A 26,247-nucleotide genomic window follows, 5' to 3' on the forward strand; every position below is an offset into this window, starting at 1 on the left:
GGCCGAGCTAGAGGGGACCCTGCCATGGGCGGAGCAGCTGGCAGGACCCCCCGGGGCTCACCCTTGGGCTGGGTCGAGGCAGTTTCAACCCCTGGCCTGGGATTCAGGGCCCGGCTCGGCAGAGAGGGGCGGGCCTGGGCCAGGCAGAGCGGGCAGCCGCCCAGGCACTTGGAAAGAGCCTGGGACCCGACGGCGCCCACCGCGGCAGCCAGGCCGAGAGCCCGCCCCGCGTCAATGCACACAGCGGCATGGCCACCTGGCAGGATCCTTTGGGCCATGGCATGGGCCGGAGATCTGGGACAGGTCGCGGAGGTGGGGGGCGGCAGGAAATGAGGCTGGGGGGAGGGCTGAACATGCCACGAAGGGCTGGGCCGGCTCAGCGACGGGCCGGGTTCCCCGACTGATGTGAGATGCCCCCTCTGCTCGGGACATCACTGCCGTTGTCGCGGCAACCAGCCGCGATGTCCCCCAGCACATGCCAGGCGGTCGGCAGGATGGAGGCGGAAGCGGAGTCTGGGGGATGGACCGGTCTGGAGCTCAGACTTCTGTCTGCCATCGGCTGCCTCTGGCCCGGGCTGGTGGGATGGTTACGTTTAGGGTCCGGGCAGGGGGCTCGGGCCCATCTATATGTAAGGGGACTCTGGTGGGGTCTCAGTGTGGGGCGGGGGGGGTTGGTTGGCTAGCTCCCAATCTCGAAAGAAGGGGAGGGTCGACGGGAAATCAGGACCCTGACACTGACAGTCCCCAGGGGCAAAGGGGAGAGGCCAATGCTCCGGGTCAGCTTGATTGACAGGGCGGGCTAATCAGGGAGGTGGGGGGCGGGGGGGAAAATGTCCTCTCCTCCATATGAGCTGGAATTGCCTGGGTCAGTCAGCGTGGGGCAGAGCTAAGGAGAGAGCAGGGGCCCGAGCAGAACTGGGGAGCAGAGCCGGGCCAGCCCGAGGGGCTAGAGAAGCAGCCGTGCTGAGGCAGAGTGGAGCTGGGGCAGAGTGGAGCTGGGGCCGTCCGGAGCCAGGTGCGGTGAGGGACCCTGGGCAGCGGGCCCAGCGCTGGGAGACGCCCCCAGCCAAGAGGCCTGGCAGGCCAGACTTGGAGGCGGATCGTAACCCCGATGGGGCGGGGGCAACGCTGGGAAGAAGGGTCCTGCCACCTAGAGCCTGAGGGCGTGTGGCCACCGCCAGAGCAGGTATCCGGCCCGCAGCGTCTCTGCAGCACAGCCAGGGCCTGGGCAGGGGCCTGGGACGTGTGAGGAACAGAGTGAACTTCCCTGACATCCCAGAGACGCTGCTTGTGATGTCCCCGGGCCCCAGAGCGGGGTGACGGGTTTTCCTTTCACCTTTCCCATTTTTTTTAATTGGTTGCTGTTTAATAAATTGTATTTGCTTTGAACTGTGTGTGATGATCAGTGGGTAAGGGAAGTGTCCAGAGCAGAGAGAGCCCCCCAGAGTGGGGACACCCTAGCCCCTGCCCTGAGTGAGCACGACAAGGTTGGGGGTGGAGCCCCCCAGGAATCCTGGGCCCAGCCTTGTCGCGGTTACGAGGACTCAGCCACACTGGAGAGCGGAAGGGGAACCCTCGAGGTCAGGCAGGCTTCTGGGTAAAGGGAATGGGAGCTCAGATCCTCTCACTAGCCAATTTCACCAGGGTAGTGTATAAGCCAGGAAAGTTCCCCACAATAGCGGAACCATTTCCCGGCTTACATAGAGCAGGACTGGGCCCGGGGACCATCATCTCCCCAACTCTGGGGAAGGCTGCCACAGCGCCGAGGCACCAGTCTGAGCGGCACGTCCTGCCTACCGGCGAGATTTGCTTTCTCTCCTCAGAGACGTCTCGCTACCGCAAAGCTCAGCACAGGGAACCCCTCGGCAGGGGATCAGCCTGTCCCCATCCTCTCTCGGACGGGCTAGAGCACTCGTGAGCCCTGGGGTCTAATCTCAGCTCTGCCACTGATTCCCTGGGTGCCCTTGGTCAAGTCACTGCCCCTCCTACTCCTCATCTGTGTAGGCTGTATGCCCCTTGAGGCAGGGGCTGTGTCTGCTCTCACTAGGCCCTATGGTAATACACAACAGGATCTCCTCCTTAGATGGTCCCGACGGTGAATGCCAAAGAGAGGATGGATCATTGAGGGGTCACCTGCTGGTCCTGACACCCCCCCCCCAGGCTCTGGTGGTGCTGCTGCTCCCTGGAACCAGCATGAGAACGGCCATCCAGGGTCAGCACAATGGTCCACCTAGCCCCGTATCTGGCTGCTGACAGTGACCGATGCCGGGTGCTTCGGAGGGAACGAACGGAGTGATCCATCCCCTCTCGTCCAGCCCCAGCTCCTGGCCGTCAGGCTAGGGACGCCCAGGGTCTCAGCCCTGACCAGTTTGGCTAATAGCCCTGGCTGCAGGTTTTTCTCGCTGCTGGCTGGCGCGGGGGCTTTGCTTTCCCATTTCAGGGAAGCAGAAGACGAATCGCGGCAGCCCACACAGCGGGTCCCGGGACGCAGCCAGGCAGCCAGCACTGCTGCTCCATCTGGCCAGTCCGGCGCACGTGACTGCGACAGGAAGATGCCCCCAGCCGAGCCCGCTGCTCGCTTGCGCTCGGAGCCCCAACTGCAGCCAGTGGGCGGGGCTGGTTCCTCTCCAGACCCCCTCCCGCATCACCTCTAGGGGGCGGCCTCGGGCACAGGCTCCCCTCCGCAGCCCCTGCCTGCAAACCGTGGGCATCCGGACAGTGTCCCCAGCACGGGCCTCCCTGGGTGGCGAGTGGCACGTCCCACTGGGGCAGATGGCTTGAGCGTGTCATCTCTCCCCACTCCGCCTCCCCCCCGCACAGGATCGGGGCGGCGAGACAGCTGGGCCGGAGCTGCTGGCTCAGCAGAGAAAGCCGAGGGCTGAGCGCATGGCACGGTGATGCCTGGGAAACCTCCCAGACCTGGCAGGCTGGGCGGAGGGAAGCCAAACAAGCCGTGTTGTCTCTCTCCCTTAGTTACCTGCTGGGGTGGCGCCTGGCTGCTGGAATTCACCACCTGCCCACAGCTGGCCTGAGTCAGCAATGCCGCCAGCGCCCGAGGGCAGGGGGTGGAAACCAGGGCAGCGCCAAGAGAGAAGCGTTCTCCATCTCCGGCGCTCTCCGGCTCGATGCCCTGTGCCCAGGGCACAGCCACCTGCCTTTCCAGAGGTGGCCAGCTGCACCGTGGCAACCGGACCTCCTCCCCGTTGTCATGACAGCAGCACAGCGGATTGCTATGTGGGATTGGGCAGCCATTGTCGAAAGGAAGGGGGTGGGAGAGGCCAGGTCGATGGGGCCGGCAAGCGCCCGGTGCCGGCGGCAGGGAGGGCAGGGGGAGGCACGAGAGAAGCAGGCGGTGCCGGCGCAGGACGGGCAAAGCCGACGGCACGGCAGCTCCACAGGGCCTCGACTGGCACCGCACCCGGGCCCAGATGCCACCTGGCGAGAGCGGCCCAGTGAGCTCTTGGCTCGGGCGGAAATGCCAGCCTGCGTGTCAGCCACCAGCCGGGCAGACAGACGGGGGCGGTGCCTTCGAGATGCCAGTGGCAAGGGGCACTGCACACTGCAAGATTTGGGCGACAGGGCCCCTGCCCCGGGTCGGGGGTGGGGGCACAGCAAGGGCTTTTGGACTATCTCGTGGAGACCTCCCTCAGCCCCAGCATCCCGGCCCATAATCCCGCTGGAGCAGCAGCCACCGACGTGGGGCAGGGAGATGAGGACCAGTCCCTACGTTGCTCCACTGCCCCCCTCACCCCATAGCCAGCCCTCTGCTCACCCCACAACCAGTACTCCACTGGCCCCCAGCCTGGCCCTGCTCATTCCATAGCCCCCCTCCCCCGACCCCAGCCAGCCCCTTGAATATAGATGCCCCTCATGCAACCAGTCGGCGACGGGGTGGGTCCCAGCCCTTCACAAACACCCCCTCCCCTCGGTCCCTATAAAGGCACCGCGCTGCGTGTGCCAAACAGCACCGGCGCCCACGTCTCCTTTCTCGCCATGGCAACAGCTCCGGCACCCGGGATCCACCTCTGCGTCAGAGCCCGGCGAACAGAAGCCACCCAAAGAGCCGGGCGCTGGCACCGAACCGGGCGCTGGCGCCGGCGAGAGGCAGCCCCGTCCAGGCTCCCCGGCAGGCGGCGGCGGAGAACGAGGCGGCGCCACCGACCACAGGAGTCAGGTGTCCTGTTGCACAGGAAAACCGCAGCACTAAACGCTGGTGGCGGGGCCGGAAAGGGCCTGGCGTGGGACCATCCGCTGATGAGCTCCAGATGGCTGCTGCCCGTGACCCCAGGCTTCCCTCCGCACAAGGCCGGGAGCGATGGTGCCCGTGGGGGCTCGGTGCCCACGGGGGGCTCAGACCCCAACAGCCAAGGCGAGCACTGGGCACCGTTGTTCTCAGATCTGTTCTCCCCGCCACCTGCCCTCAGCCCAGGCACCGTCCGGGGGGCGGGGGATCAGCCCGGCTCCCCCCCAGCCCAGTCCAACTCCCCTTCCGCCCAGCACAGCACCCCCCCCCTCCGTTACAGAATCAGCCCCCTCTCCCCAGCATGGTGCAGCACCCCCCATACACAGTGCAAGTCCCCTCCCCCCAGCACGGTGCAGCTCTCCTCCCCCCCAGCATGGTGCACTCCCTTTTGCTACAGAATCAGCCCAGCCAACCCGCCCCGCATGGTGCAGCTCCCCTCCCGCCCCGCCCCCCCGCACAGTGCAGCTCCACCCCCCTGCATGGTGCACCTCCCCTCCCTCCCCAGCATGGTGCACCCCCTCTGTTACAGCATCAGCCCAGCCCCCCCAGCCCCCCACACTGTGCAGCCCCCCTCAGCACGGTGCACCCCCTCTGCTACAGCCTCAGCTCCCCCCTCCCAGTCCCACACAAGGGGGAGCAGGCGCCCCAGGAAACTCGGAGGCAAACTCCCGCCGGAAGGCGCACAGGGGCCTGTTACCACAGAAACCTCCCTGCTGCTCAGAGAGCGCGGCTGTCATCGCCGGCTAATGGCTTAATGGGGCGGCACTAATGCTGCCAAGCAAGGAGCCGGCTAGTGGGGCGGGAGGGCAGCCAGCCACGTGGAGGCTGGGCTTCCGAATCCCCAGGGTGGCCAGCCCCTGGCAAGACTGGTGTGTGTGCGCGTGTACACACGTGTGCGCCAGCCTGCGTGCATACGTGTGCGCATGCACGGCTGTGGGCCGGTTAAGAGGTGGATGGCTGCAGGCAAATGTGTGTGGATGCGTGTGGGTGTTTAATCCGAGGGTGCAGCTCTGTGTGTGTGCCCATGTGTGTGAACGCAGGTGTGGTTGAACACTGGCGTGTGTCCAGTGTTGTGTGCCTGTCTGCGTTAACACACAGGGGGCTGCACAAACGTAGGAGCGCGTGCCTGCACGTGGGTGTGAGCGAGGGCAGGCGTGACTGCACACAAGCACATGTGTGTGCACACGCGTGTGCAGAGGGGAGGAGCCACTCCCTGCAGGAAGGAGCTCGGTGCAGAGGCTGGGGCGCAGGGAACTTTCCAGCTGTCAGGACCAGCTGTTGCCAACGTGAAAGGAACGTCTCTGGATGGCCAAGTGGGACAGAGCTGACGGGAGCCTTGGGAAGGGGCTGACCATGTCAGCCAGCTGCCGCAGCGGCTGCTTGCGAGAGAGCTGGCAAGCTGCTGAGGGTCAAACGCCGCCGCACGCTCTCCCTGGGAAGGGATGCGCCTTTCGCTTGGCGGCTCCGGGGCACAGGGAGCGGGATGTCCCCGGGGTGGCTGGTGTCCCCTGCTGAGCCGGCCATAGAGAAGGAACGCCTGGCCATGGAGTGGGCCCTTAACAAACTGCAGCTGTATCTACTTGGGCGGCGCTTCACCGGGTACACCGACCATTCGCCCCTGACGTGGCTGCACCAAATGAAAGGGGCCAATGCCAAGCTGCTGAGGTGGGCCCTGCTCCTCCAGGGGTATGACATGGAGGTGGCCCATGTGAGGGGGAGGGCCAATGTTATAGCCGATGCTTTATCACGGGGCGGGGACCCTGAACTTCCCCAGGTCACTGGCTAAGTGACCCCGCTCAGTTCAGACTCGAAGGGGGGAGGGATGTGATGAAGTGGGGGGGGGGGTTCTCGGTTTTTCCAATGGTTTGAATGCAGAGGGGGTGGGACTCAGTTTCCCTGGGTGTTACTGGTTTAACGAGGTGAGGGGAGAGGGAGTTTGTTGTTACAGAGGACCAGTGATGGGACTTGGGACCCCAGCCGATGGCCTGGAGAATGGACACCCCAGTGACTGGTGACCTGGAGGCCCAGCTCAGGAGTCGCAGCCGGTTCCGGCCAGTGGGAGGACAATGGGCTGCGGGGAGAGGACCCCGGTGACCTGACCAGCCGGTTCCAGCCAGAGCGGGACAGAGAACAGAAGAGGGGAGAGGGGGCCCAGGCGACCCTGTTTACCTGGAGAGAAGACAATGGACAGAGGTGGGGCCTGGGGCCGGGGGTATCAGATGCCCAGCGGGGAGCAGGGGGGCTCGGGGCTGGAGAGGGGGAGCAGGCAGAGCCCACCTGGATGCAGGGGAGACTGGGATGTGCTGGGCTGAGGGAGGTCAGGCCTGAGGCCCTGAGAGTTTCCTGTGCTGTGTTCAACTCTCAATAACCCCTCCTGTGTTACGCTGGCCGAGAGTCGCTCCGGGCTAGAGATCAGGGTTGCATTATTCCCTCTGGGAGTGGAGGCCCCGGGGGTCCAGAGCGAGGGGACTCCCTGAGGTTCAGAGAGGTGGAGGGGCCTAACCCCGGGAGAGAGTGGACCCCCGAGAAGGGCTGTCTCCCTGAAAGGGGCACCCCCCCCCACACACACAGCCCGCACGGGGCCAAGAGTGGGCACGACCTGTGAGTCCGTGACACCTGCCTCCCTCCCCCGTTCCGCTGGCGGGCAGTGCCCCGGGGCTGCTGCACTGTACCCACCGAGAACAGGGGGGCAACAGGCTCCTGGCCCTGGCCCCGCTCCCAACACCAGCCCCGGGGCCTAGCGCAGTTCTTGCCACAGGAGGAGATCCAGGGCCTAGATGCTGCTGCTACCAGCCCTGTATCCTCGGGCATTGCCAGAAGGGGCTGGGGTTTGATGGCTGCTGCCGGGGTGGGCAGGGGGGCAGAGTCCCCTCCAGCCAACTAGGCGGGCTCTGGAGGGAGCCCTGCCCTGGCCAGCCCTCCGGCATCTGCATCTAGAGACCATCCCCATCTAGGGAGCGTCCTGCATGCCCGGGACACCAGCCTGGGGCAGGTTGTTTGGGGCAGAGGAGGCCCGCGTGACGGATGCCTACCCCAGCTGCCCTCCCCCACCGATCGCAGGAGGCTCCAGAAACCCACAGGAAACAGCCTAACCGACGCGTCTCTACGCCACCACTCTCTCCCCTCTCCCCCACCTCCCCAGCCGTTTGCGGGATCGCCTGCCTCTTTATACAGCAGCCAGAACCACGAAAGGGAGGAGGGAAAGCCAGTGTGCCCCTGCCAGCGCCAGCCTGATCCCGACAGCATGGACCTGACGCTGCGCAAAGCGAATCGCTTACTGTCTCCTCCAGCGCGAGCCTAACGCTCGTCCCCGCCACCAGCCACTGCCTGGGCCTGCTCCGATTGCCCCCTGCATCCCCCTGCACAGCCCTCGCCCGCCCGGACCCTCCCCGTCCCCTGCCACCCAAGCCGAGATGCCACCTCCTAAAGAGAGCTGCAGGGACTTGCCCTGAGAATGCAGGAGCCCTGCAGCTGCGTGACACTGACGAGGGACGTCTGGGGAAGAACAACAGGTCGCTCTGCGCTCTATGCCCCGCGTCCCAGCTCTCTGCGAGCCGCCGAGGGTTGTGCATTTCAGCACCGGGCTGGGATGAGCCATTTGGACGGCTTCCCACCAGCGCCTCCCCAGATTCAGCGACCCAGCCGCCGCGTGCCTTTGCCCTGGGAAAGCAGAGTCTCTTGTGGTCGCCCGCGCGCCAGCCCCTCCGTGGGGCAGAGGAGCCAGCCCAGCCGCGCGCCCGCCGCTTACCTCGGACGACGCTCAGCGAGGCCTTGATGCTGTTCTTCAATTGCTGGTCGCTCACCCGTTCCACCAGGCGGAAAACTTTGTTCAGATGCAGTTTGACCCCCTCGTGCCTCTTTGCCTCCAGGCGGATGGCTGCAGTCATCAACTGCTTCTGCACGTTCATGGTCCCAGGCCCTTCGCCCCGTCTGCTAATTCCTGGCAGGGCTGCGTCTGGAACTTCTGCCCATGGCTCAGCCCCCAGGGCCCCCCGAGACCAAAAGTACCCAGATCCTCCTTAAAAACGAAAGGGGCCCCGGCCCATCCGGCTCGGTCTGTGGCTCAGTCTAGCTCTGTCTCAGCTCCACTTCCTGAGTCGCGCGTCACCCAAACCAGCCTCTGTTGCCCTACCTGATTCTGACAGCACGCACAGGGTGTCGCTCGGCGAGGACTGGGGCCTGTGAAAACACCCCGCAGGTTCCCAGGAGGAGCAGGGAACTCCCACAGCGGGTGGAGCAGCTCGTCGGGCTACTTCATTGCCAGTGTTAGGAACATTGGCTCCCCGCAACGTGTAATTATTTCATTCATCTTGGCGGCACCCAGATATGGCTACGCAGGGACACACCCAGCCGAACACACCTATCCCTGCACACACCCTCTCCGCGCACACCTGTGTGCATGCACCCACCCACCCCACATGCATGCAGACATCCATCCAAACGTGCCAGCCGCACACTCGCACCCATCCGTGCACACGCCTCGCCGTGCACACAGGTGCACGCACCAGCCCATGCACGCACGCTAACACCCGTCCATCTAGACGGACAAGCTGTCCGTGAACATACCGGTGTGCACATCCATCCACACAAATATGTCCACCACACAAACACGTTTTCTGTGCACCCTGCAGGCATGCATTCCACACACACACCCACACACACCTGTCCTTGCACACAGGTATCAGCCATCCACACACAAACACATACGGTCATCCATGCTCGCACATTCCATGTGCACACATTCATCCGCACACACCTCGCTAGCGATCCATAAACAGCCCCCTGCATGTACACAGGCACCCTAATGTAACCGTGCACCCACCCATGAACACATATACAGGCCCAACAATGCACGCGCGTGCACACACACACGTGAATGCAGCCACCCATGTGCACAAACATTGTACATCCCTAGCCATACGCATATATCTCATCCACTCAGATCCATCTCATCTCATCTAATCTATCGATCCTATGTACCCCCTCTACCTACCTATCCAGGCCCATACACCCTGTCTATCTATCTATCTCCCTCTACCCAGGGCTGACAGGGGGGGGGGGAAGCTGATACAAATTACCGCGGCCCGGCGGTCTGGAAGGGGCCTGGCTTCCCCCCACTCTTGTCTCGTCCCTGTTTAGTCGGTCTGGCCATGCTGGGGGACCCGAAAATTTTTTTTCACCGGGGCCCGAACCCGCTCTCGGCAGCCGTAGGATCGATCGATCTATCTATCTATCTATCTATCCCCATGCACCCCTCTATCTATCTCACTTATTTCCAGGGTGACCATCACTATAGTATTGCAGGGCCTTGCTAATTCCTAGATTCCTAGTTTAAAAGCCAGAAGGGACCATCAGTTCCTGTCGGCTGACACCCCGTGTACATTTCACCCAGTTATGCCTGCATTGGACTCGGTAACTTTTGTCTGGTCCGAACGTCTCTCTTCTTGCCAGGCCTCCAGGCTTGAGCTGAAGGCAACAGGCGATCGCGACTCTCCCGATTTCTTTGGTGGTTTGTTCCAGCGCTTAATCGCCCACACTGTTAAAAGTTGGGGCCTTATTTCTAACTGGAATGTGTCTGGCTTCAGTTCCAGCCAATGGTTCACGTCCTGCCTTTCTCTGCTAGGACAAAGAGCCCTGCGGGCAGGGCCGCCCAGAGTGGTGGGACGGGGGCAAGTGGGGCAATTTGCCCCTGTGAGCCCTGGCCGAGAATCCCTTTCCTCACCCAGCGGCGGTCCGGGTCTTCGGTGGCATTTCGGTGGCGGGGGGCCCTTCAGTCGCTCCTGGTCTTCGGCAGCGGAGGGGCCCCCTTCAGTGCTGCCGAAGACGCGGAGCGACTGAAGGGCCCCCCGCCGCCGAAATGCCGCTGCCGACTCGGAGCTCCCCCGCTTTGCCCCAGGCCCCCTGAATCCTCTGGGCGGCCCTGCCTGCGGGACCCAGGGTTTTCTCCCCATGAAGGTACTTAGACGCTGTAATCCGGTCCCCTCCCAATCTCCTTTTTGACAAGTTCTTTGAGTCTCTCACTGTCTGGCATTTTCTCGGGCTTGCAAATCGGTTTTGTGGCTCTTTTCTGCCCCCGTGACAATTACCCAACAGCCTTTTTAAAATGGGGACCCCAGACCCGGATGCAGGAGTCCAGGACTGGTTTCACCAACCCCATAGACTGAGCAAAATCACCTCCCACTTCCCGTTCAGTACTCCCGTTTAGCCCTTTCTGCCACGGCATCGCACTGGGCGCTCATGCTGAGTTGTTTATCCACGGTGACCCCTGCATCATAAATTCTCAAGCCAGAAGTGGGGTCTAGTGGTTAGAGCTGGCGGCTGGGTGTCAGGGTGCATCTGGCCCTGTTGTAAGGGATCCAGAGCTGGAGTTTTTAACATTGGGAGGGGGCGGGGAGGGGGGATATTGTGGGAGAATCATGTGAGCTGGATGTTTCTGCTCAAATTACTGCCATCGTTAGGTTTCAGAGTAAACACCCATTGAGGTGAACAACAACCCTTTACACCCCTCTCTGGGCTGTCATCTCAGGCTGTCTGCAGACTTCCACGTTCGGAAGGTTTTATTCACAACCGTAAGGGGCCCTGACTTCAGCGGCGATCTGGGAGTCAGGACTCCAGGGGTCTAGATCCAGCTCTGGGTTGAGCTTGCATTTCACCTCCCTTTGCAGGAAGCAGCGAGGGTCTCCAGAGCAGCGTTTGTGTTTTGTACAGCACCGGGACGCTGTGCCGTCCCCATCCGTGATGCAGAGCCGGTGCCAGCGAAGGGGAGGAAGGCTGTCTGCCCGCCATGCGTACAGGCCGTCCATGAGTCGACTGGATGCTGGTGAACACAACGCTCTCGCCTGTGGTGCAGGAAATGCTGAATGGGTGTCTCTCCCGTCCCAGGAATCCACGTTCTGGGAACCCCCCCCTCAGCCTTTTCCTCCCGTGGGGGGGGGGATTTTGGCAGTTGCACAACCCTGGCGGGGGAAAGGTGCAGGCCGTCGTCAGAGTGCACCGCAGAGAGGTAGGAAGTGCCAGCCTCCTACCTCCGCTGGCTTCCTCTTGCGAGATGACGTTTCAGTCCACACAGCAGCTTGCTAAGAGGACCTGGGTTTTCAGTTTTACTCAGCTCCCGGCTAAGCAGCGAGCGGAAGCCGCCAGCTTTTCAAAAGCATCTGGCACCCAGCGGCTCCCTCCCAGAGCCATGGAGGATCCCTTTCCCCACGGGGAACAATGGCGTATTTGCCCCCCCCATCACCACCTCTCCCACCTTATGGGAGCTGCTGGGGGCTGAGCACTTTTGCAAATCTGGCGCCTTCGAGCGCCACCTGGTGGCCCTCTGACCCACCCTGGTTCTCATCACGTGAGCTTTGCAGTCTGGGGTGTGGTTTGAAACGCGCTAGTGACGGTGAATTTGGGTGGGGCTGGTTATGGCATTACAGTCTCTGATCCTCTGGTCTCCTGACTCTGCCAGGACTCAAGTCCGGCCCTGTGTACACTGTTAGAGCAGGAGACACCCAATGGAGCTGCTGCCTTTTGCGTCGCATGCGAGCAGAGTTCAGTCTTTGAAGCAACGCTGCATTGTTGTTGGTTTTGTGATGCATGTTCGTCGGGGGCCAGCAGTTGCAAGCAGCGGGCGAGTTTGCTCTCTGCCTTCAGTTCTAACTAGTTCAATGCTTACAAGTGACACTAAGAAAAGACCCAGAGTCCACCGCGCTGACTTCTCTTCCCATGGGGAGGCCTCAAAATCGGCTCCCACTTGGCAGAGGGGCGACAATATTAATGCCCGAACCCAGGCTACGCTGCACTTCCCACTGGGGCTATTGCCAGGGGGAATTATGAGTCTAAAACGGCCCATGAAGACGCAGTTGGCGGTGAGCAAACGGTGCCAGTTTGCAGGCTGCTAAGCCAAGCCACAACCTCCCCATTCACCAAGCACCAGTGACCGGGAGCCATGAAGATATCAGGCAGCATTGACGCCGAAAGCCGTAAATCCCCAGCAGCGTCTCGCTTTGCAGGGGTCTTTCGGAGGCACTGCCAGGGAAATCCCACGCAGCACAGCAGGGTCTGGCCGCACGTCGCGGCGTGGCACAGCAAGGCGGGGAAAGAGAGACGGCGTTGGAGCCCAGACAGAAGAAGTGATTTGGGAAGTCTCTGGTTGTGGCGGGAGGGGGCACACCTCAAAGGGGCCTGGTTCTTAGAATGTGCTGAGCTCCCTCCCTCTGGAAAGCAGGCCCCTTCGGGACATTTCAGTCAGGCCCCCCTGAAAATAGAGGGGCATCCTAGGTTTGTGCCTTTCTTCACCGCACCTCTCATTAGCGGCTGGCCTCTGCGGGTGATGAAGGGGTCTTCGTGGCCAAGAGGAGATGGATTTGGCCGCAAACTGCATGAGCCGTCAGGGCAGCTGGGATTACTGCTGCCACAGGCGCTGGAGCCGAAGGGCCGGGCCCTGCACTCCCCGGGGCTGCCTGCTTGATGAGGGCGAGGAAAATGCCCCTTCTCGGGAGCAGGGGATGGGTGTGTATGCCGGAGAGGGGTCTGCATCTCTCAGGAGCGCTACCATGGCCGGACAGATTCCCTGACACCTGCCTGCCCCCTGGAGCCTGGGAACGGTTAGGACAGCTGCAGGACGGGGAGGAAGCCCGGCTTTTCCAGGGCATCTGTGCCTGTTTGCTGCCTAGTCAGGAGCTCTCAGGCCCGTGTGCAGCAATAAGGGATGTTTTCCCAGCTAAACTCCACCTGGAGACCTCACTGCCGTCACCATGGACAGCGACAATGGGGCAGGCCATTAGCCGGGCTGCTTTACCAGGGAGAGATCAGTGGCCGGCTGCTCCCAGGGGCCCCCGGCCAGGGCAGCTTGGAGTGCAGCACAAACCACAAGGCAGAAGCTCGGCTCATGACCACCACCACCACCACCCCCGTTCCAAGATCCAAACGGAGCCGGACAATGCGCGCACGGCGCATTAACCCTGGGGCCTGCTGGGGACTAAATTAGCTCTGCACTTGCCCGAGGTTCATAGAATCAGAGAATATCAGGGTTGGAAGAGACCTCAGGACGTATCTAGTCCAACCCCCTGCTCAAAGCAGGACCAACCCCAACTAAATCATCCCAGCCAGGGCTTTGTCAAGCCGGGCCTTAAAAACCTCTAAGGATGGAGATTCCACCACCTCCCTAGGGAACCCATTCCAGTGCTTCACCACCCTCCTAGTGACATAGTGTTTCCTAATGTAGCGATGTGAGACTCACCGCTGCGGCGCCTCCCGCTGGTCGTCTCGGGAATTAGCTCATCCAGCCTCCAGAGCGCCCCCTGCAGGCTGGTGCCCCACTGCCGCTGGGCCCCCGCGTCCCTCCCTGGACTCCGGTGCCCCGTTATCTGGGGTGCTGCCCCCTGGCAGTAACCCCTCACTCTCAGGGCAGCCCCCACCTCCTGTCTAGGAAGGAGTACGACAGAAAGGGATCTAGGGGTTATAGTGGACCACAAGCTAAATATGAGTCAACAGTGTGATGCTGTTGCAAAAAAAGCAAACATGATTCTGGGATGCATTAACAGGTGTGTTGTGAGCAAGACACGAGAAGTCATTCTTCCGCTCTACTCTGCTCTGGTTAGGCCTCAGCTGGAGTATTGTGTCCCGTTCTGGGCACCGCATTTTAAAAAAGATGTGGAGAAATTGGAGAGGGTCTAGAGAAGAGCAACAAGAATGATTAAAGGTCTTGAGAACATGACCTATGAAGGAAGGCTGAAAGAATTGAGTTTGTTTAGTTTGGAAAAGAGAAGACTGAGAGGGGACATGATAGCAGTTTTCAGGTATTTAAAAGGGTGTCATAAGGAGGAGGGAGAAAACTTGTTCACCTTAGCCTCTAAGGATAGAACAAAAAGCAATGGGCTTAAACTGCAGCAAGGGAGGTTTAGGTTGGACATTAGGAAAAAGTTCCTAACTGTCAGGGTGGTTAAACACTGGAATAAATTACCTAGGGAGGTTGTGGAATCTCCATCTCTGGAGATATTTAAGAGTAGGTTAGATAAATGTCTATCAGGGATGGTCTAGACAGTATTTGGTCCTGCCATGCGGGCAGGGGACTGGACTCGATGACCTCTCGAGGTCCCTTCCAGTCCTAGAATCTATGAAGAATCTATGAATCCCCACCTCTACTCAGTCTAAGGCCACTGCCAGTCATTGTCGAGCTCCCACCCCCTGGGACAGACCGCAGATTAGCCCACTCATCACCGACAAGGTTGGGTTTGGACCTGCTGTCTTTGCCTACCCCTGGGCTGCCCTCTGCAACCCCCAGTACCCGTGGGCCTTCTGCTAGGCCGCAGCCTGGGGCTTTCCAGACTGGAGCTCCCCAGCTCCTCTGCCTTTCCCCAGCCCTGCTCCACTCGGGTACTCTGCTCAGGTCCCGGTCCCGGTCCCGGTCCCTCTCCCTCTACAGCTAGAGAGAGACTGCTGAGCGCCTGGGCTCCCAGCCTCTTATATAGGGCCAGCTGAGGCCTGATTGGGGCGTGGCCCGGCTGCAGCTGCTTTCCCTGCTACAGCCCTCTCCCAGGGCTGTTTTAAGCCCCTCAGGGCAGGAGTGGGTGATCACCCCGCTACACCTAATATCCAGCTAGACCTCCCCCACTGCAACTTGAGACCATCGCTCCTTGTTCTGTCACCTGCCACCACTGAGAACAGCCGAGCTCCATCCTCTTTGGAACCCCCCTTCAGGTAGTTGAAGGCTGCTATCAAATCCCCCCTCATTCTTCTCTTCTGGAGACTAAACAAGCCCAGTTCCCTCAGCCTCTCCTCATAAGTCATGTGCTCCAGACCCCTAATCATTTTTGTTGCCCTCCGCTGGACTCTTTCCAATTTTTCCACATCCTTCTTGTAGTGTGGGGCCCAAAACTGGACACAGTTATTACCTAGTGTCACATAACAGGCCACGTATGCACCCTCCCCAAACAACAAGCGGTGCAAGAAACTAGCAGCAGGCACCACGCTTGCAGGCGGGGGGAAGTCCCTCACTTGGGACCCTGAAAACAAAAGGCAAGAGGGAGCTGCTGAGCGAGGCAAAGGTTTATTGTCGTGGTGCTGGGGGGGAGGGTCAGGGGGAGTTGGGGTACGAGGAGGCGAGGTACCGCTTGCCTGCGCCGTACTCCGAGTTGGTCCAGGAGTAAGTTTGAATCTGAGCCGATTTCCCGCCGAGGCTGAGCGTGCACCTGCAAGGAGATGGACGTGAGGCCGCTGGGGAGGCTGTCCAGAGCCATGTTGCTCTGAGTGCGCCCCGCAGGACGATACAAATGTGTCCCCACGTGTGGTATCTCTTAGAAGCCTCACAGTGTTTAAGCCAATCCTGTGTTTTGAACATTTGGGGTTGGCAATGCTGAGAAGGCTGGAATCCTGATCCCAAGCCCCCTGCTCTAACCACTGGGACCCACCCCCCTCCCAGAGCTGCTAGAGAACCCAGGAGTCCTGACTCCCATCCTCCCCTGCTCTAACCACTAGACCGCACTTCCCTCCCAGAGCTGGGAGAGAACCCAGGAGTTCTGACTCCAGCCCCTCTGTTCTAACCACTAGATGCACTCCCCTCCCAGAGCTGGGAGAGAACCCAGAAGTCCTGACTCCCAGTCCCCCCTGCTCTAACCACTAGACACCACTCCCCTCCCAGAGCTGGGAGAGAACCCAGGAGTCCTGACTCCCATCCTCCCCTGCTCTAACCACTAGACACCACTCCCCTCCCAGAGCTGGGAGAGAACCCAGGAGTCCTGACTCCCACCCCCTCTAACCACTACACCCCACTCCCCAGGAGTCCGGACTGCCAGCTCCCCCTGCTCTATGATCACCTTTGCCACAAAAGCCTGCGGGGAAGGAGACATTAGCAGGCTTCTCAAAGGGTTTTACGCACAACAAAGAGTTTTTTAAAAGTACAACAATTGCTACCAGAAATGACCTGAAAGTCCGTCCCCCTGAGCCGGTGCCTCTTCGAGGGCGACACCCCCACTGGGGCCCGGCCTACCTGGCATTGTCTCTGATACTCACAGCTTGTTGGGCCTGGTTTTGTAGCACAGCGTGTACACGGCCAGCTCAAACTCGGGGCTGGAGCCGATGAAGAAGGAGCCGACGCTCTTCAGATAACCTGTCCAGCGGAACTGGAAGGCCATGATGTCAGGGTAGCCGGTCCACTGCAACCAGAAAAGGGGACGCAAGAGGTGGGTGCCCCTGGCAGGGGGTACTCTGGGCTGTCTCCGGTTGGAAACTATCTCAAGAGGGTGCATGGGATAAAGGACGGCACGGTTCGCTACCCAATGAGCCAGCGCCGGGCAGGGACACCGGGCAGGGACGCCGGGCAGCCCGCTCGCCAGCCGACGGCTGGACTGCGATGGCTCAGGACTCCATGGGAGGAGACTTTGTCCCCCCCATCTGTGCTGGGCCTGCAAAGGGACTCACCAAGCCCCCCTCACCTCGCCACTGGGACTGAGACTTGATCCCAGACCCCTCATGGGGCCAGAAGGCAGCAGGTCGAGCAGGTGAGCAGAAAGGGACCCTCCCTCCGGTCTAGGAGCCATGCTGAGCTGGGCCGGGCTGGGAGCCGCCTCCCCCTGGATCGGGCGGGTAGGAGCCGCGACGAGGTAGGCCCAGTGGACGCCCTCCCCCCAGCACTCACAGGTCCATCGTAGCTGTAGCTCAGGTAATTGATCTGTCCGTTCTTCTCCAGCTCGTAGTAATGGACCCAGTTGTGAAAACCTGAGATTTTCCCGCTCTTGATTTCACCTGCAGGCGAGAGGAAGCAGAGCTGGAGTCCCGGCCTGTTTCTGGCTCATTTCCCATCCTGCCCCAGAGCAGGCAGCGCCACCAACGGCTTCCCGCAGACCCCGTGCCCTTCCCAACGGGCCCCTCAGCTTCTTCCAGCCTCTCATCACTTTCCCCTGAGTCCCCATCCCCCCCGGGGATTCTGAGCGTACGCGGGGATCCGTGAAGTTCTCCGGTACAACTGCCTGACCGCAAGGCACTTTAGGACAATCGCTCGCGGGGCTGTATCTGTCTGTTCAGCAGGGACCTAGAACATCTGTCGTCTCGACACCGTGGGTTACGTGCTAATGTGGGTCAGGGTGAATTAATATCCCGTTGAGTGGCTGAGAATAACTAAGTGTCCTGACCTGAGAAATGCTGTCCAAGGTAAAAGCCGGCCCGAAAAGACCCAGTGTTAAACTCAGAGCCATGCAGCTTATGGCCAGGAGGGTCCACCAGATCATCCGGAGTGATGTGTGTATTGCAGGCCACCAACACCACCCCGGGACTCAGTACAAGGGGGTTATCCCCAGGAAACCCCACCCTAGGCTTGGCTATACCACTTATCAGACCGGAACACCTAGTCTGTTCCATTTAGCTTTCACGTCAAACTGGCCCCTTGACATATTCCCAATGATTGACCTCCCCCCCCATCCCCCTTCACGCTTGTATGATTGGCAGAAATTACATCCCCATGATTGTTCCCAGCGACCTCTGCCACTGGCCTGGTGGGCGAACGTGGGCCAGGCGCATCCCTGTCTGTGCCTCAGTTTCCCATCTGTAAAAGGGGGCTAATGATACCAGCCTCCTTTGGAACACGCTTGGAGATCTGTGGATCCAAAGGGCTGTCCCCAGAGCTCGGGCTGCTTCTTCTTAAACATGTGGCCTGATTTTCACAGAGGCTGACCTGAGGCCGTTTTCAGCAGGTCAGCCCCTCAGCAGATGAGGCTGCTTGCTCAGAACCTGAATATTAGGGGCCAGATTTTAGCCCCCCCCCCCCCCCCCCGTTTGATGTTTCTGGTTCTAGTGTTTGGAGGGGGGTTCCCTCCAGCAGAAGGGGCTCTGCAAGTGGGCGTGCCAGAGCCTCGGGTTTATTCATGTTTCCGACAGCCCCCGGAGCTGTGGATTTGTGTTGTGCCCTCATCGGAGCTCTCCCCTCGCCGCCCTGCGAGCAGCGCTGTACCGTGGAAGACATGTTCGAAGCCAGAGGAGTCCATGGCTGCTCCCTTGGAGCGCGAGTAGAGCCCGAACCACATCTTCTTCAGGTCTGCCTTGAAGTCATTCTCCGACAAATAGATACCTGGCCCGGGGAGAGAGAGCGGGTGTCAGAGCGGGTCTCCAGCAGGGCGATGCAGCTACCTCCCCGAGGACTGAGCTGGGGAGCTCTTCCATAGCCCAGCTGTGCGAAGTGGGAATGTTCTTGATGTGTTATTTGAATGCTGAGTGGGGAGTATTAACCTGGGAAGGTTGCAGGGGAGTTTTGCTGGGACTGCCTGCATTGGGGAAGGGAGCAGACCTGAGCATGTAACATGAGAACCCAGAAGGGGGGTTGGAGGCCAGGTGACACCTCTGCCCGGGAAACTGGACAAAGGACAAAGGCTGGGAGAGGAGCCGGGGAAAGGGCAGAAAGGAGACTGCGGAAGGGAGTTTCAGGTTTGGAGCTGGCTGGGAAATAAAGAGGGGTGCCCCGACCAACAGGGCTGTGGCTTCCCTGGGGCCCCCAGATGGACCTAATTAAAGGGGGTCCTGTTGTCTGTATCGGCAAGACCTGCTTTTGGACTGTGTTCCTGTCGTCAAAATAAACCTTTTGTTTTACTGGCTGGCTGAGAGTCATGGTGAATCGCAGGAAGCCGGGGGTGCAGGGCCTGGTCTTGCATCTGAAGAAGTGAGGTTCTTACCCACGAAAGCGTATGCTCCCAATACTTCTGTTAGTCTCAAAGGTGCCACAGGACCCTCTGTTGCTCTTCACTTGTAAAAACTGGTGAGGCCCAGAGCGATCGGATGTTCCTCCTTGCTATTGAGAACATCAGACCCTCGTAGCCGGGACACAGGCCCTTCTCCCCGGACAGAGGCTGCCTCCCCTCCAATCCCACTCCCTCTCCTCTCTGAACATGCAAACTGCCCCTCGGCTGCACATTTCCCTCCTCCTTTGTCACTCCCAGCTGGCAGACTCCCGTCGGGGGCAGGTGCCAGCTACTCTGTGTCACACACGCCCCCCACTGGCAAGCAGCGAGTTCCCCATGTGCCTTCGTTTTAACAGCAGCCTTGTCTTTAGTGGCCTGAATCTTCCCATTCCTGCCTCAGAAGCCAAGCACCAGGACGCAATGTGCTATTTGTGACAACTGTTCGCGGCGAGCAGCTGAGCGGGGAGGGACAACCGGAGCGCTGCGGATGCCGGCTCTCACAGTCCGCTTTTGAGCGCCGTGCTTGGTATTTAGCAGACGGTGCGTTGGGAAATACACCAAGAAACACATGTTCCTTCTCCAACTGATGCGCTCAGTGAGCTTCACAGGCGAGCGCCGGCTGTGGTGAGAACAGGCAGTCCTGCGTGCCGGCACTGGCGGCCAGCAGGTGCCGGAAGCTGCGTTCGGCTCGGGTGGGAGCTGAGCTAGAGGGACAGGCATTCTGCAGAGAGCCACAACTCCCGCCCAGCGGCCTCACATTGGGGTGGACGGTCAGCTCCTGCACACAGAGCAGAACCCAGTACAAATCGGCTCAGCGAGGGGAGGCAATTCCTTGCTTGGACTCCTGACGGCTCAGCCTGTCTCCACGGCACCTGGCAGAGCTCCAGGATCCTGCACTGAGCCGAGGCCCCTCTATGGTCCCCCTAGCGCCTGGCGGCAGACACAACCCATGTCATCACCCAGCTGTGCACCACCTGCACAGTCGGCGCTTTACCTTTAGAAAGAAAGAACTGGGTCAGCTTCTCCATCACCTGGGTCTGGAAGATTTCATCCAGGAAAGCGTCCACCTCCTGGCTCTCGGAGGTGGTCATCACCTCCTCCTTGCCCGTCATGCGTTCGTAGTTATTCAGCAGAGCCAAGAGCCTGGCAAAGGTGGGCTTGGAGAAGAGGGCATCCTCGTCCACGTAGCTGAAGAGCCTGGCAGGAGAGCAGAGAGAGGGGTTTAGGGATGCTGCTCCTGGTCACAGACCCAGCCGGAGAATCGGAGGCAGAGCCGGTGGACAGATAGCTCTGCCTTAGGTACTTATCTGGGCCTCATCACCAGAGCATCAGAGGGCCTCACAATCTTTAGTGCATTTACCCTCACCACCCCTATAGGGCAAACTGAGGCAGAGAGACTAAGTGACTTGCCCCAGGTCACACCAAGAAGTCTGTGGCGGAGCAAGGGATAGAACCCCAGTCACCCAAGTCTCAGGCTGGTACCCTAACCACTGGACCATCCTTCCTCTCTGACCAGAGACTAACTAGTCCCTCTCAGATAGTTATAAATGGGATCTGCAGAAGGAGGCACCCCTACCAGAGAGCTAGAACGAGGCCTAGGTACCACTTCCATCCGCCTTTGTGCACCCCCACACCCTGACCAGACCCGTCTGCCGCATGTGCGTGCTACCTCGTGGCACTCCTCTCTGTCTGCCCTGCGGGAATGTCTACGTGGCTGTGGAAGGTTCTGCCCATGCAAGGATGTGGTGTAACCACAACGCACCCTCCCCCCGACCTGTACATCCCACACACGTGGGTTTCCCAGCACCCCATCCCCAGGCCCTCACTTCTGGCTGGCGTAGTCTTGGCCTGCCCTGGTCTGGTCAGAGGAGATCTTGTGCTGCAGGTTGAGGATGATCTCGTGGCTGGTGGCCTTGTTCACGTCGGCAGAGTACAGCGTCTCAGAGACACTCTTGATCTCACTGTCGGAGACAGAGTAGAACGAGGGGACCTCCCGCGGCTCACCTTCTCCTGGGATGGCAAAGAGAGACGGACCAGAGTTCACTATGGCCTCGCCCCCATGGCCAGATACTAGGGTCATGGGCTAGAAACATGGACAGAGGAGCACGTACAGCACCAGTCCCCAACTCCCCTCTTACCCAGCTCAAAGGGGTAGCTGGCTCACTGAAGGCATGATGGCTGGTTTATTCAGTTCATCCAGCTAATGTGCTGATTGGAATAGTCAGTAAGCCATCATTGTTATGGAATAATTACTCCCAAGGAACACTGTGCAGGCAATATAGCCAAAGAGGAGACTCCAGCTTCCCTCTTCCATGTGCTCCATTCCTAATACCCAACTGTCTATACACACCATTCTCCCTGTGTCTGAGTAGGGCCTACTTCCTCTCATGTGTGTGAGAGAACCCAGCTCCGACCATCTGGAATGAGCTCCGTCTACCCTCTTTTTCCTTGCACACCTCGGCTTGGTCTCTATGCTATCCTCTCCCACTGCGGCTATTTCACACTACCTGCTGATTGCAGGATGAAGCTGCGTTTCCTGGATTTTCCATTCCAGATACGGACGAAGCCCATCGACACAGACCCGCTTCAAATCACTTTCACCTTTCTGGGGGTTTCTTAAACTTTCCCTCTCTGCTTGATTCCACAGCTGTACAGACTCCCTCTCCGGAAGGATCGATCAACGGGGGTCTGCTTTACACAGTGGATCAGGAACCAGGACTCCTGGGTCCTTTTATCCAGCTCCGCCACTGACTCACTAGAAGACCTCGGGCAGAGCAGTTTTCTACGTGCCTCAGCTTTGCTCCTCTATCCAATGGTGAGGTGGATACTGACCCAAGGCAGACCCTCGGCGACAAGGGGAAATGACACTGTTAACATAATATAGCTGGGAAGCAGGAGATGTTGCTTCTCTCTCTTTCGCGCCCCAACGCCGTCCTTGGGGTGCGTGCAAGCAGAGGTGCGCCGAAGCAGCTCCCCATCCTGGAGGCAGCTGGCCCTGACTGCCCCATATCACCTGCCCAGCGCACAGCAACACTCAACTGCCTTGAGAGCAAATCATGCCGGAGCTGAAATCCCATCAGAGGCTTTGCCGCCAAGAGCGCTATCCATGGATTTTTAATGAGCCCTAAATGCACGTATCTCTGGGAGCTCGGGGGAGAATCTGCTCCCGTCTGTAGATATGGCAGCCAAGCCTTCACCTTTCAAGTTAGAACTACAAATCTGACCTTAATTATTCATGAAGGTTCTTGGGATCCCGGCTTTCACTCTTTGCTACGCATTTGCTCTACGCGAGTACACAAGGGAAACAGGGAAGCGTTATTTCTGCCTTTGCCGGAAACTCCACGGACAAGTTCTCGGCACAAACAAGCAAGCAGCTGACCACGAAACCAGATGGAAGACAACATGGGTGAAATCCTGCCCCCCTTGAAATCAGTAGGAAACCGCCTGTCGGCTTCCTTGAAGTAGGATTTCTGAAGCGCTCGTGCATAGGTGGCTACGACTTGATTTCACGGGTTTGATCAAGTGCACGCGACACGGTGGTTATTTGCACAAAGTAACCTGCAGGGGGGAAGAGCAGCTGTCGTCGATGGTGAACATACCCCAGGCTAGTAACGTGTTAAGCAAAGAGTGATTGCAAGATACTCCTGCAGCAAAACACAAAGCGCTACCAGAACACAGAGTACAGACCCAACTGGAGAAGCGCCCCAAGTGTCGATTTTGCTGCCGCGCTTTAGAACTAGACCATTCAGCACTGGAGTGGGAACAGACACTCGGGAAGTCTGGCGGTGGCATGTATAATGGCAGCAGAATCCTTTTAAAAACTGGGGGCCGTTTCTGGGTGCGGAGCACTTTTAAAAGGTGGCCTGAAGTGTGAGCAAAGAGGTGGGTGGTTTTGCCCAAATTTGTCCCCGATGATGGCCAACGGCAGCTTTTCACAGAACAGATTTTTGTCTATTTTTTTCATAGAGTCGTGGATGTGAAGCCCAGAAGCGACCATTAGGAGCAGTCTGACTTCCTGCGTAACACAAAGCCGGGAATATCACTCAATGCGTCCTGCATCCAGCCCATGCCTTGTGGCCGAGCTACCGCATGTATTTTAGAAAGCCATCCAATCTTGATTTAAAGCTGTCAAGGGATGGAGACTGCACCACATCCCTTGGTTGGTAAATTATTCTACAAGGGTAAAATTCACTCCTATGCAAGAGGCCAACATGGGGCCTTCTGAACCACTTAAGAAGTGAAAAGTAAGCAATGCTTAGACCAGGGGTCGGCAACCTTTCAGAAGTGGTGTGCCGAGTCTTCATTTATTCACTCTAATTTAAGGTTTCGCATGCCGGTAATACATTTTAATGTTTTTAGAAGGTCTCTTTCTGTAAGTCTATAATATAGAACTAAACTATTGTTGTATGGAAAGTAAATAAGGTTTTTAAAATGTTTAAGAAGCTTCATTTAAAATTAAATTCAAATGCGGAGCCCCCCGGACCGGTGGCCAGGACCCGGGCAGTGTGAGTGCCACTGAAAATCAGCTCGCATGCCGCCTTCGGCACACGTGCCATAGGTTGCCTACCCCTGGCTTAGCACTTGCTCCGGCCTTCAGAACAGGGCTGTATTTCGCTTTTGCAAAATCAGAGCTTTGGGCATCTGCGTTCACGCAAAAATGGCTCGTTTGAACCCATCATTTTTGCCAGGCTATGGGGCAGGAGAGAAATCTCACCCTGAATCACCTTTTTGTTATCGTCACATAAATCCAAACGGGATACACTTTAGTTTTAAAAATATTTTAAAAATCTGCTCTTACCCGGAAAGGAGAGCTGGGTCCCAGATGTTAAACAGGGCAGGAAGCAGACCAGCGCAAGAATGCCCTTCATCTTGGATGGGCTGCAACCTACCTGACACCGGAGCAGCACGAAGCGTTTATATCAGTTGCTGTATCACTTAGATAACGCTAGAGAAATATTAAACCGCGCTAAGTTTGGAGCAGCAGCTCAAAGCCCAGGGATAATGAACACATGCTAAGTTTGTGAGCAGAACTAGATAAAGTCAGACACAGCTGTCGCACAGCGAGATAAGCCAGGGATAGGTGGGAGCGGGTTGGGTGATATGCAAGACCAGAGAATTCAGGTATTGAAAGACAGTCAGGAGTCCAATGCAGAACAGCTGCTGGAGTTCTCAGGATCTGAGAAGTCTCCACTAGGTGTCAGTTTCCCCACTGGTTCTATGGAGCGATGTGGGACACACAAGGCCCTTGTGCAGTCAGTGTGACAGTCAAGGTCTAGACACCCCAGGGCGACAACAGGGGGTCTGAACCCCAAAGAGTCAGAGACTGTATACAGTATTACTGCAGCAGAAAAGTATATCGAGGAAGGTCTTTTGTGAAAGCCGGTGACACGCTGGTGATCAAGATCATTGTGAAATGTGTTAACGCTATATGAGGAGTCATGGATACTCACTGATATTATGCTTTAAAGTCTGTGACCGAACAAAGGGAGAAACAGGTTTTCTCCCAGACAGAAGGGAAGGCAGCTCTCTGCCTGGCTCCTGTGTAAATGAAGCCGTATGGAATCAAAACAACGCAAGCCACATTTACACACAAATCAGCAGTGGGATGGGCACAATCAGCCAAACCACACACAAGCAGTGATGGGATTCAAACTCGTGATGGCGACCCCCAGCCAGCGTGCTCAAGGAACGGCTTCCCACGGGGTAACTGGGATGTGTGTTAGGACTGGTTGTGTTGCCTGGTAGCAAGAATCAGGCTCCCCAGGGAACGGCTCACTCAGGCACTCGGATCTCATGAGGAGCACCCTCATGGTGCTAGATAGGGTAGCTCCCAGGGGCTGGAGGCTCCAAGGCTCCCAAATCCGGCTGCTTAGCCGGGGGGGGGACGGACGGACGGACACATGACACGTCAAAGCATCTCAACCGCCCTTGGGTCAGAGAAATTAAAAATAAAATCCCCTCTCTCCGGCAAAACCGCGAGTTAATTCTTTTTTTGATTCCTCTTCATTTCCCACCTCTGAGCAGATGCGCTTATCCTGGATTTTATATTTATATGTAAATGACAGCATTATCTCCCAAGTACTAACCTCAAAAGAATAAAGGGGCCGGTGGGAAACCGGACGGTCTCTACGGCATGAGGTTGGGGGAGGGATGCCCTTCCTATGAAATCTACACGGCAGCTAACTACCGCAGCTTTATTTCCGGGATGGATTGGCGTATCAAATATCCGGGGTCTCAGACACAAGCGGAATATGCTAATGCCGTTCTCCTTTAGGATTAGTCCTGAAAGCCGTTAATCATCTCAAATTGGCAGGCGGAGGCTGGATAGACACACGTATTTAACATTTCCAGTTGGAAGCGTATTTAGACGCCTAAGCGCGGTTTAACCAAAACCCATGGAGGTGGAGGAGCCCTGTGGCCGTTCAGATACAGAATGCAGACCCTCGTGGTTTTTACTTTCATCGTTCCACGACATCTGCACGTGTTTTATTGACAGAGAATCGGACTGTTTGGTTGTTTGAGGTTGAGGATGGAGTTGGAGATTCATTGGCGCTTCTCTGCGGTACCGGCAGATCGCGGGTGAAGGAAGTGTGGCTCGGAGTCCAAATACAGCCAGCCCCGGGACTTCTGTAATGTAGCGCTGACCACGTTCACCTTTCAAATGGCTGTGCCAGACATCTCAGCATACCAGGCTCAGTCTCGACCGAGCCTGCCCATGCTGCGTCCCTGCATTACAGAAAGTCAGGTTATCCAATATGTATATTACGGTGGGTCCCGGAGGCCCCAGTCAGCACGGTCCCTGTTCCATCAATATGGCACATTGCATGCTAGCACTGTTGGCCTCTACACGCCCCACTGCTGTACTAGCGGTAGGGGCAGCTGAAATCACCTCCAATGTGGTGTGTGACTACTTTAGATGCCAACGATCTTAACTGCACACGGTCCCTTCACTTCTTACTGGAAGCTGGGGTAAGCCCAAATCACACCTCCCAAAGGACGGATCGCTCTGGTCCAGTGCACGCAGGCAAGCTGTGCCAAGAAGCTGTGGACAAACAGGGGACAGTTTTGTTCCCACTCAGGACAGGAATGGCAGGATCGCCAGATGCAGGAAAGGTGAAGGATGCAGGAAGGGTGAGGCTGTGTGTCTTAGAAGCCAGGAAAGGAAGTGCACTGCATTCTTAGAGAGTCATTCATTAATGTAATCAACTCCTAGGCTATACCTGTCTTCAGACCCCATGCCAGCCTTGAGAGGAACTTTGTGCGTGCAAGGACTGACCCCTCTGCCTTTGGGGTAGTTCGGTCTCATTTGAAGGCTCTTGGTTTCCAATACACCCAACAAGGCCCCTCGTCCGG

At 58.4% G+C, this 26,247-nt stretch overlaps 2 protein-coding genes across 2 annotated transcripts in view; one reads left to right on the plus strand and one right to left on the minus strand.

Annotated features, from left to right (window-relative positions):
• LOC117888999 (arf-GAP with GTPase, ANK repeat and PH domain-containing protein 1-like) overlaps nucleotides 1-2,882 on the plus strand; it is a 10,845-nt gene extending 7,963 nt beyond the window's left edge. Inside the window, exon 5 of the mRNA XM_034792799.1 lies at nucleotides 2,821-2,882. Within this exon, the coding sequence (XP_034648690.1) occupies nucleotides 2,821-2,882 (62 nt within the window). The remainder of the gene's footprint in view (nucleotides 1-2,820) is intronic.
• A 12,406-nt stretch (nucleotides 2,883-15,288) lies between these two features.
• LOC117888818 (poly(U)-specific endoribonuclease-D-like) lies at nucleotides 15,289-23,767 on the minus strand. Its single transcript, XM_034792571.1, has 7 exons — nucleotides 23,693-23,767; nucleotides 20,721-20,904; nucleotides 19,889-20,091; nucleotides 18,174-18,290; nucleotides 16,866-16,972; nucleotides 16,241-16,383; nucleotides 15,289-15,420 (listed from the first exon to the last, which is right to left on the minus strand). The coding sequence occupies exons 1-7, from the start codon at nucleotides 23,760-23,762 to the stop codon at nucleotides 15,306-15,308; spliced, it is 939 nt and encodes a 312-aa protein (XP_034648462.1). The 5' UTR covers nucleotides 23,763-23,767; the 3' UTR covers nucleotides 15,289-15,305.
• Nucleotides 23,768-26,247: the final 2,480 nt, after the last annotated feature.

This window comes from Trachemys scripta, chromosome 16, assembly GCF_013100865.1.
Source record: "Trachemys scripta elegans isolate TJP31775 chromosome 16, CAS_Tse_1.0, whole genome shotgun sequence".
Lineage (NCBI taxonomy): Eukaryota > Metazoa > Chordata > Testudines > Emydidae > Trachemys > Trachemys scripta.

Excerpts from the sequence above, each read along its gene's own strand:
- LOC117888818 (XM_034792571.1), bottom strand. The coding sequence starts at position 23,762 with ATGAAGGGCATTCTTGCGCTGGTCTGCTTCCTGCCCTGTTTAACATCT. Across the intron at positions 20,092-20,720 it reads CAAGACTACGCCAGCCAGAA|GCTCTTCAGCTACGTGGACG; the intron begins GTGAGGGCCTGG and ends CTCTCCTGCCAG. Across the intron at positions 15,421-16,240 it reads AAAACCAGGCCCAACAAGCT|GTGCACGCTCAGCCTCGGCG; the intron begins GTGAGTATCAGA and ends ATCTCCTTGCAG.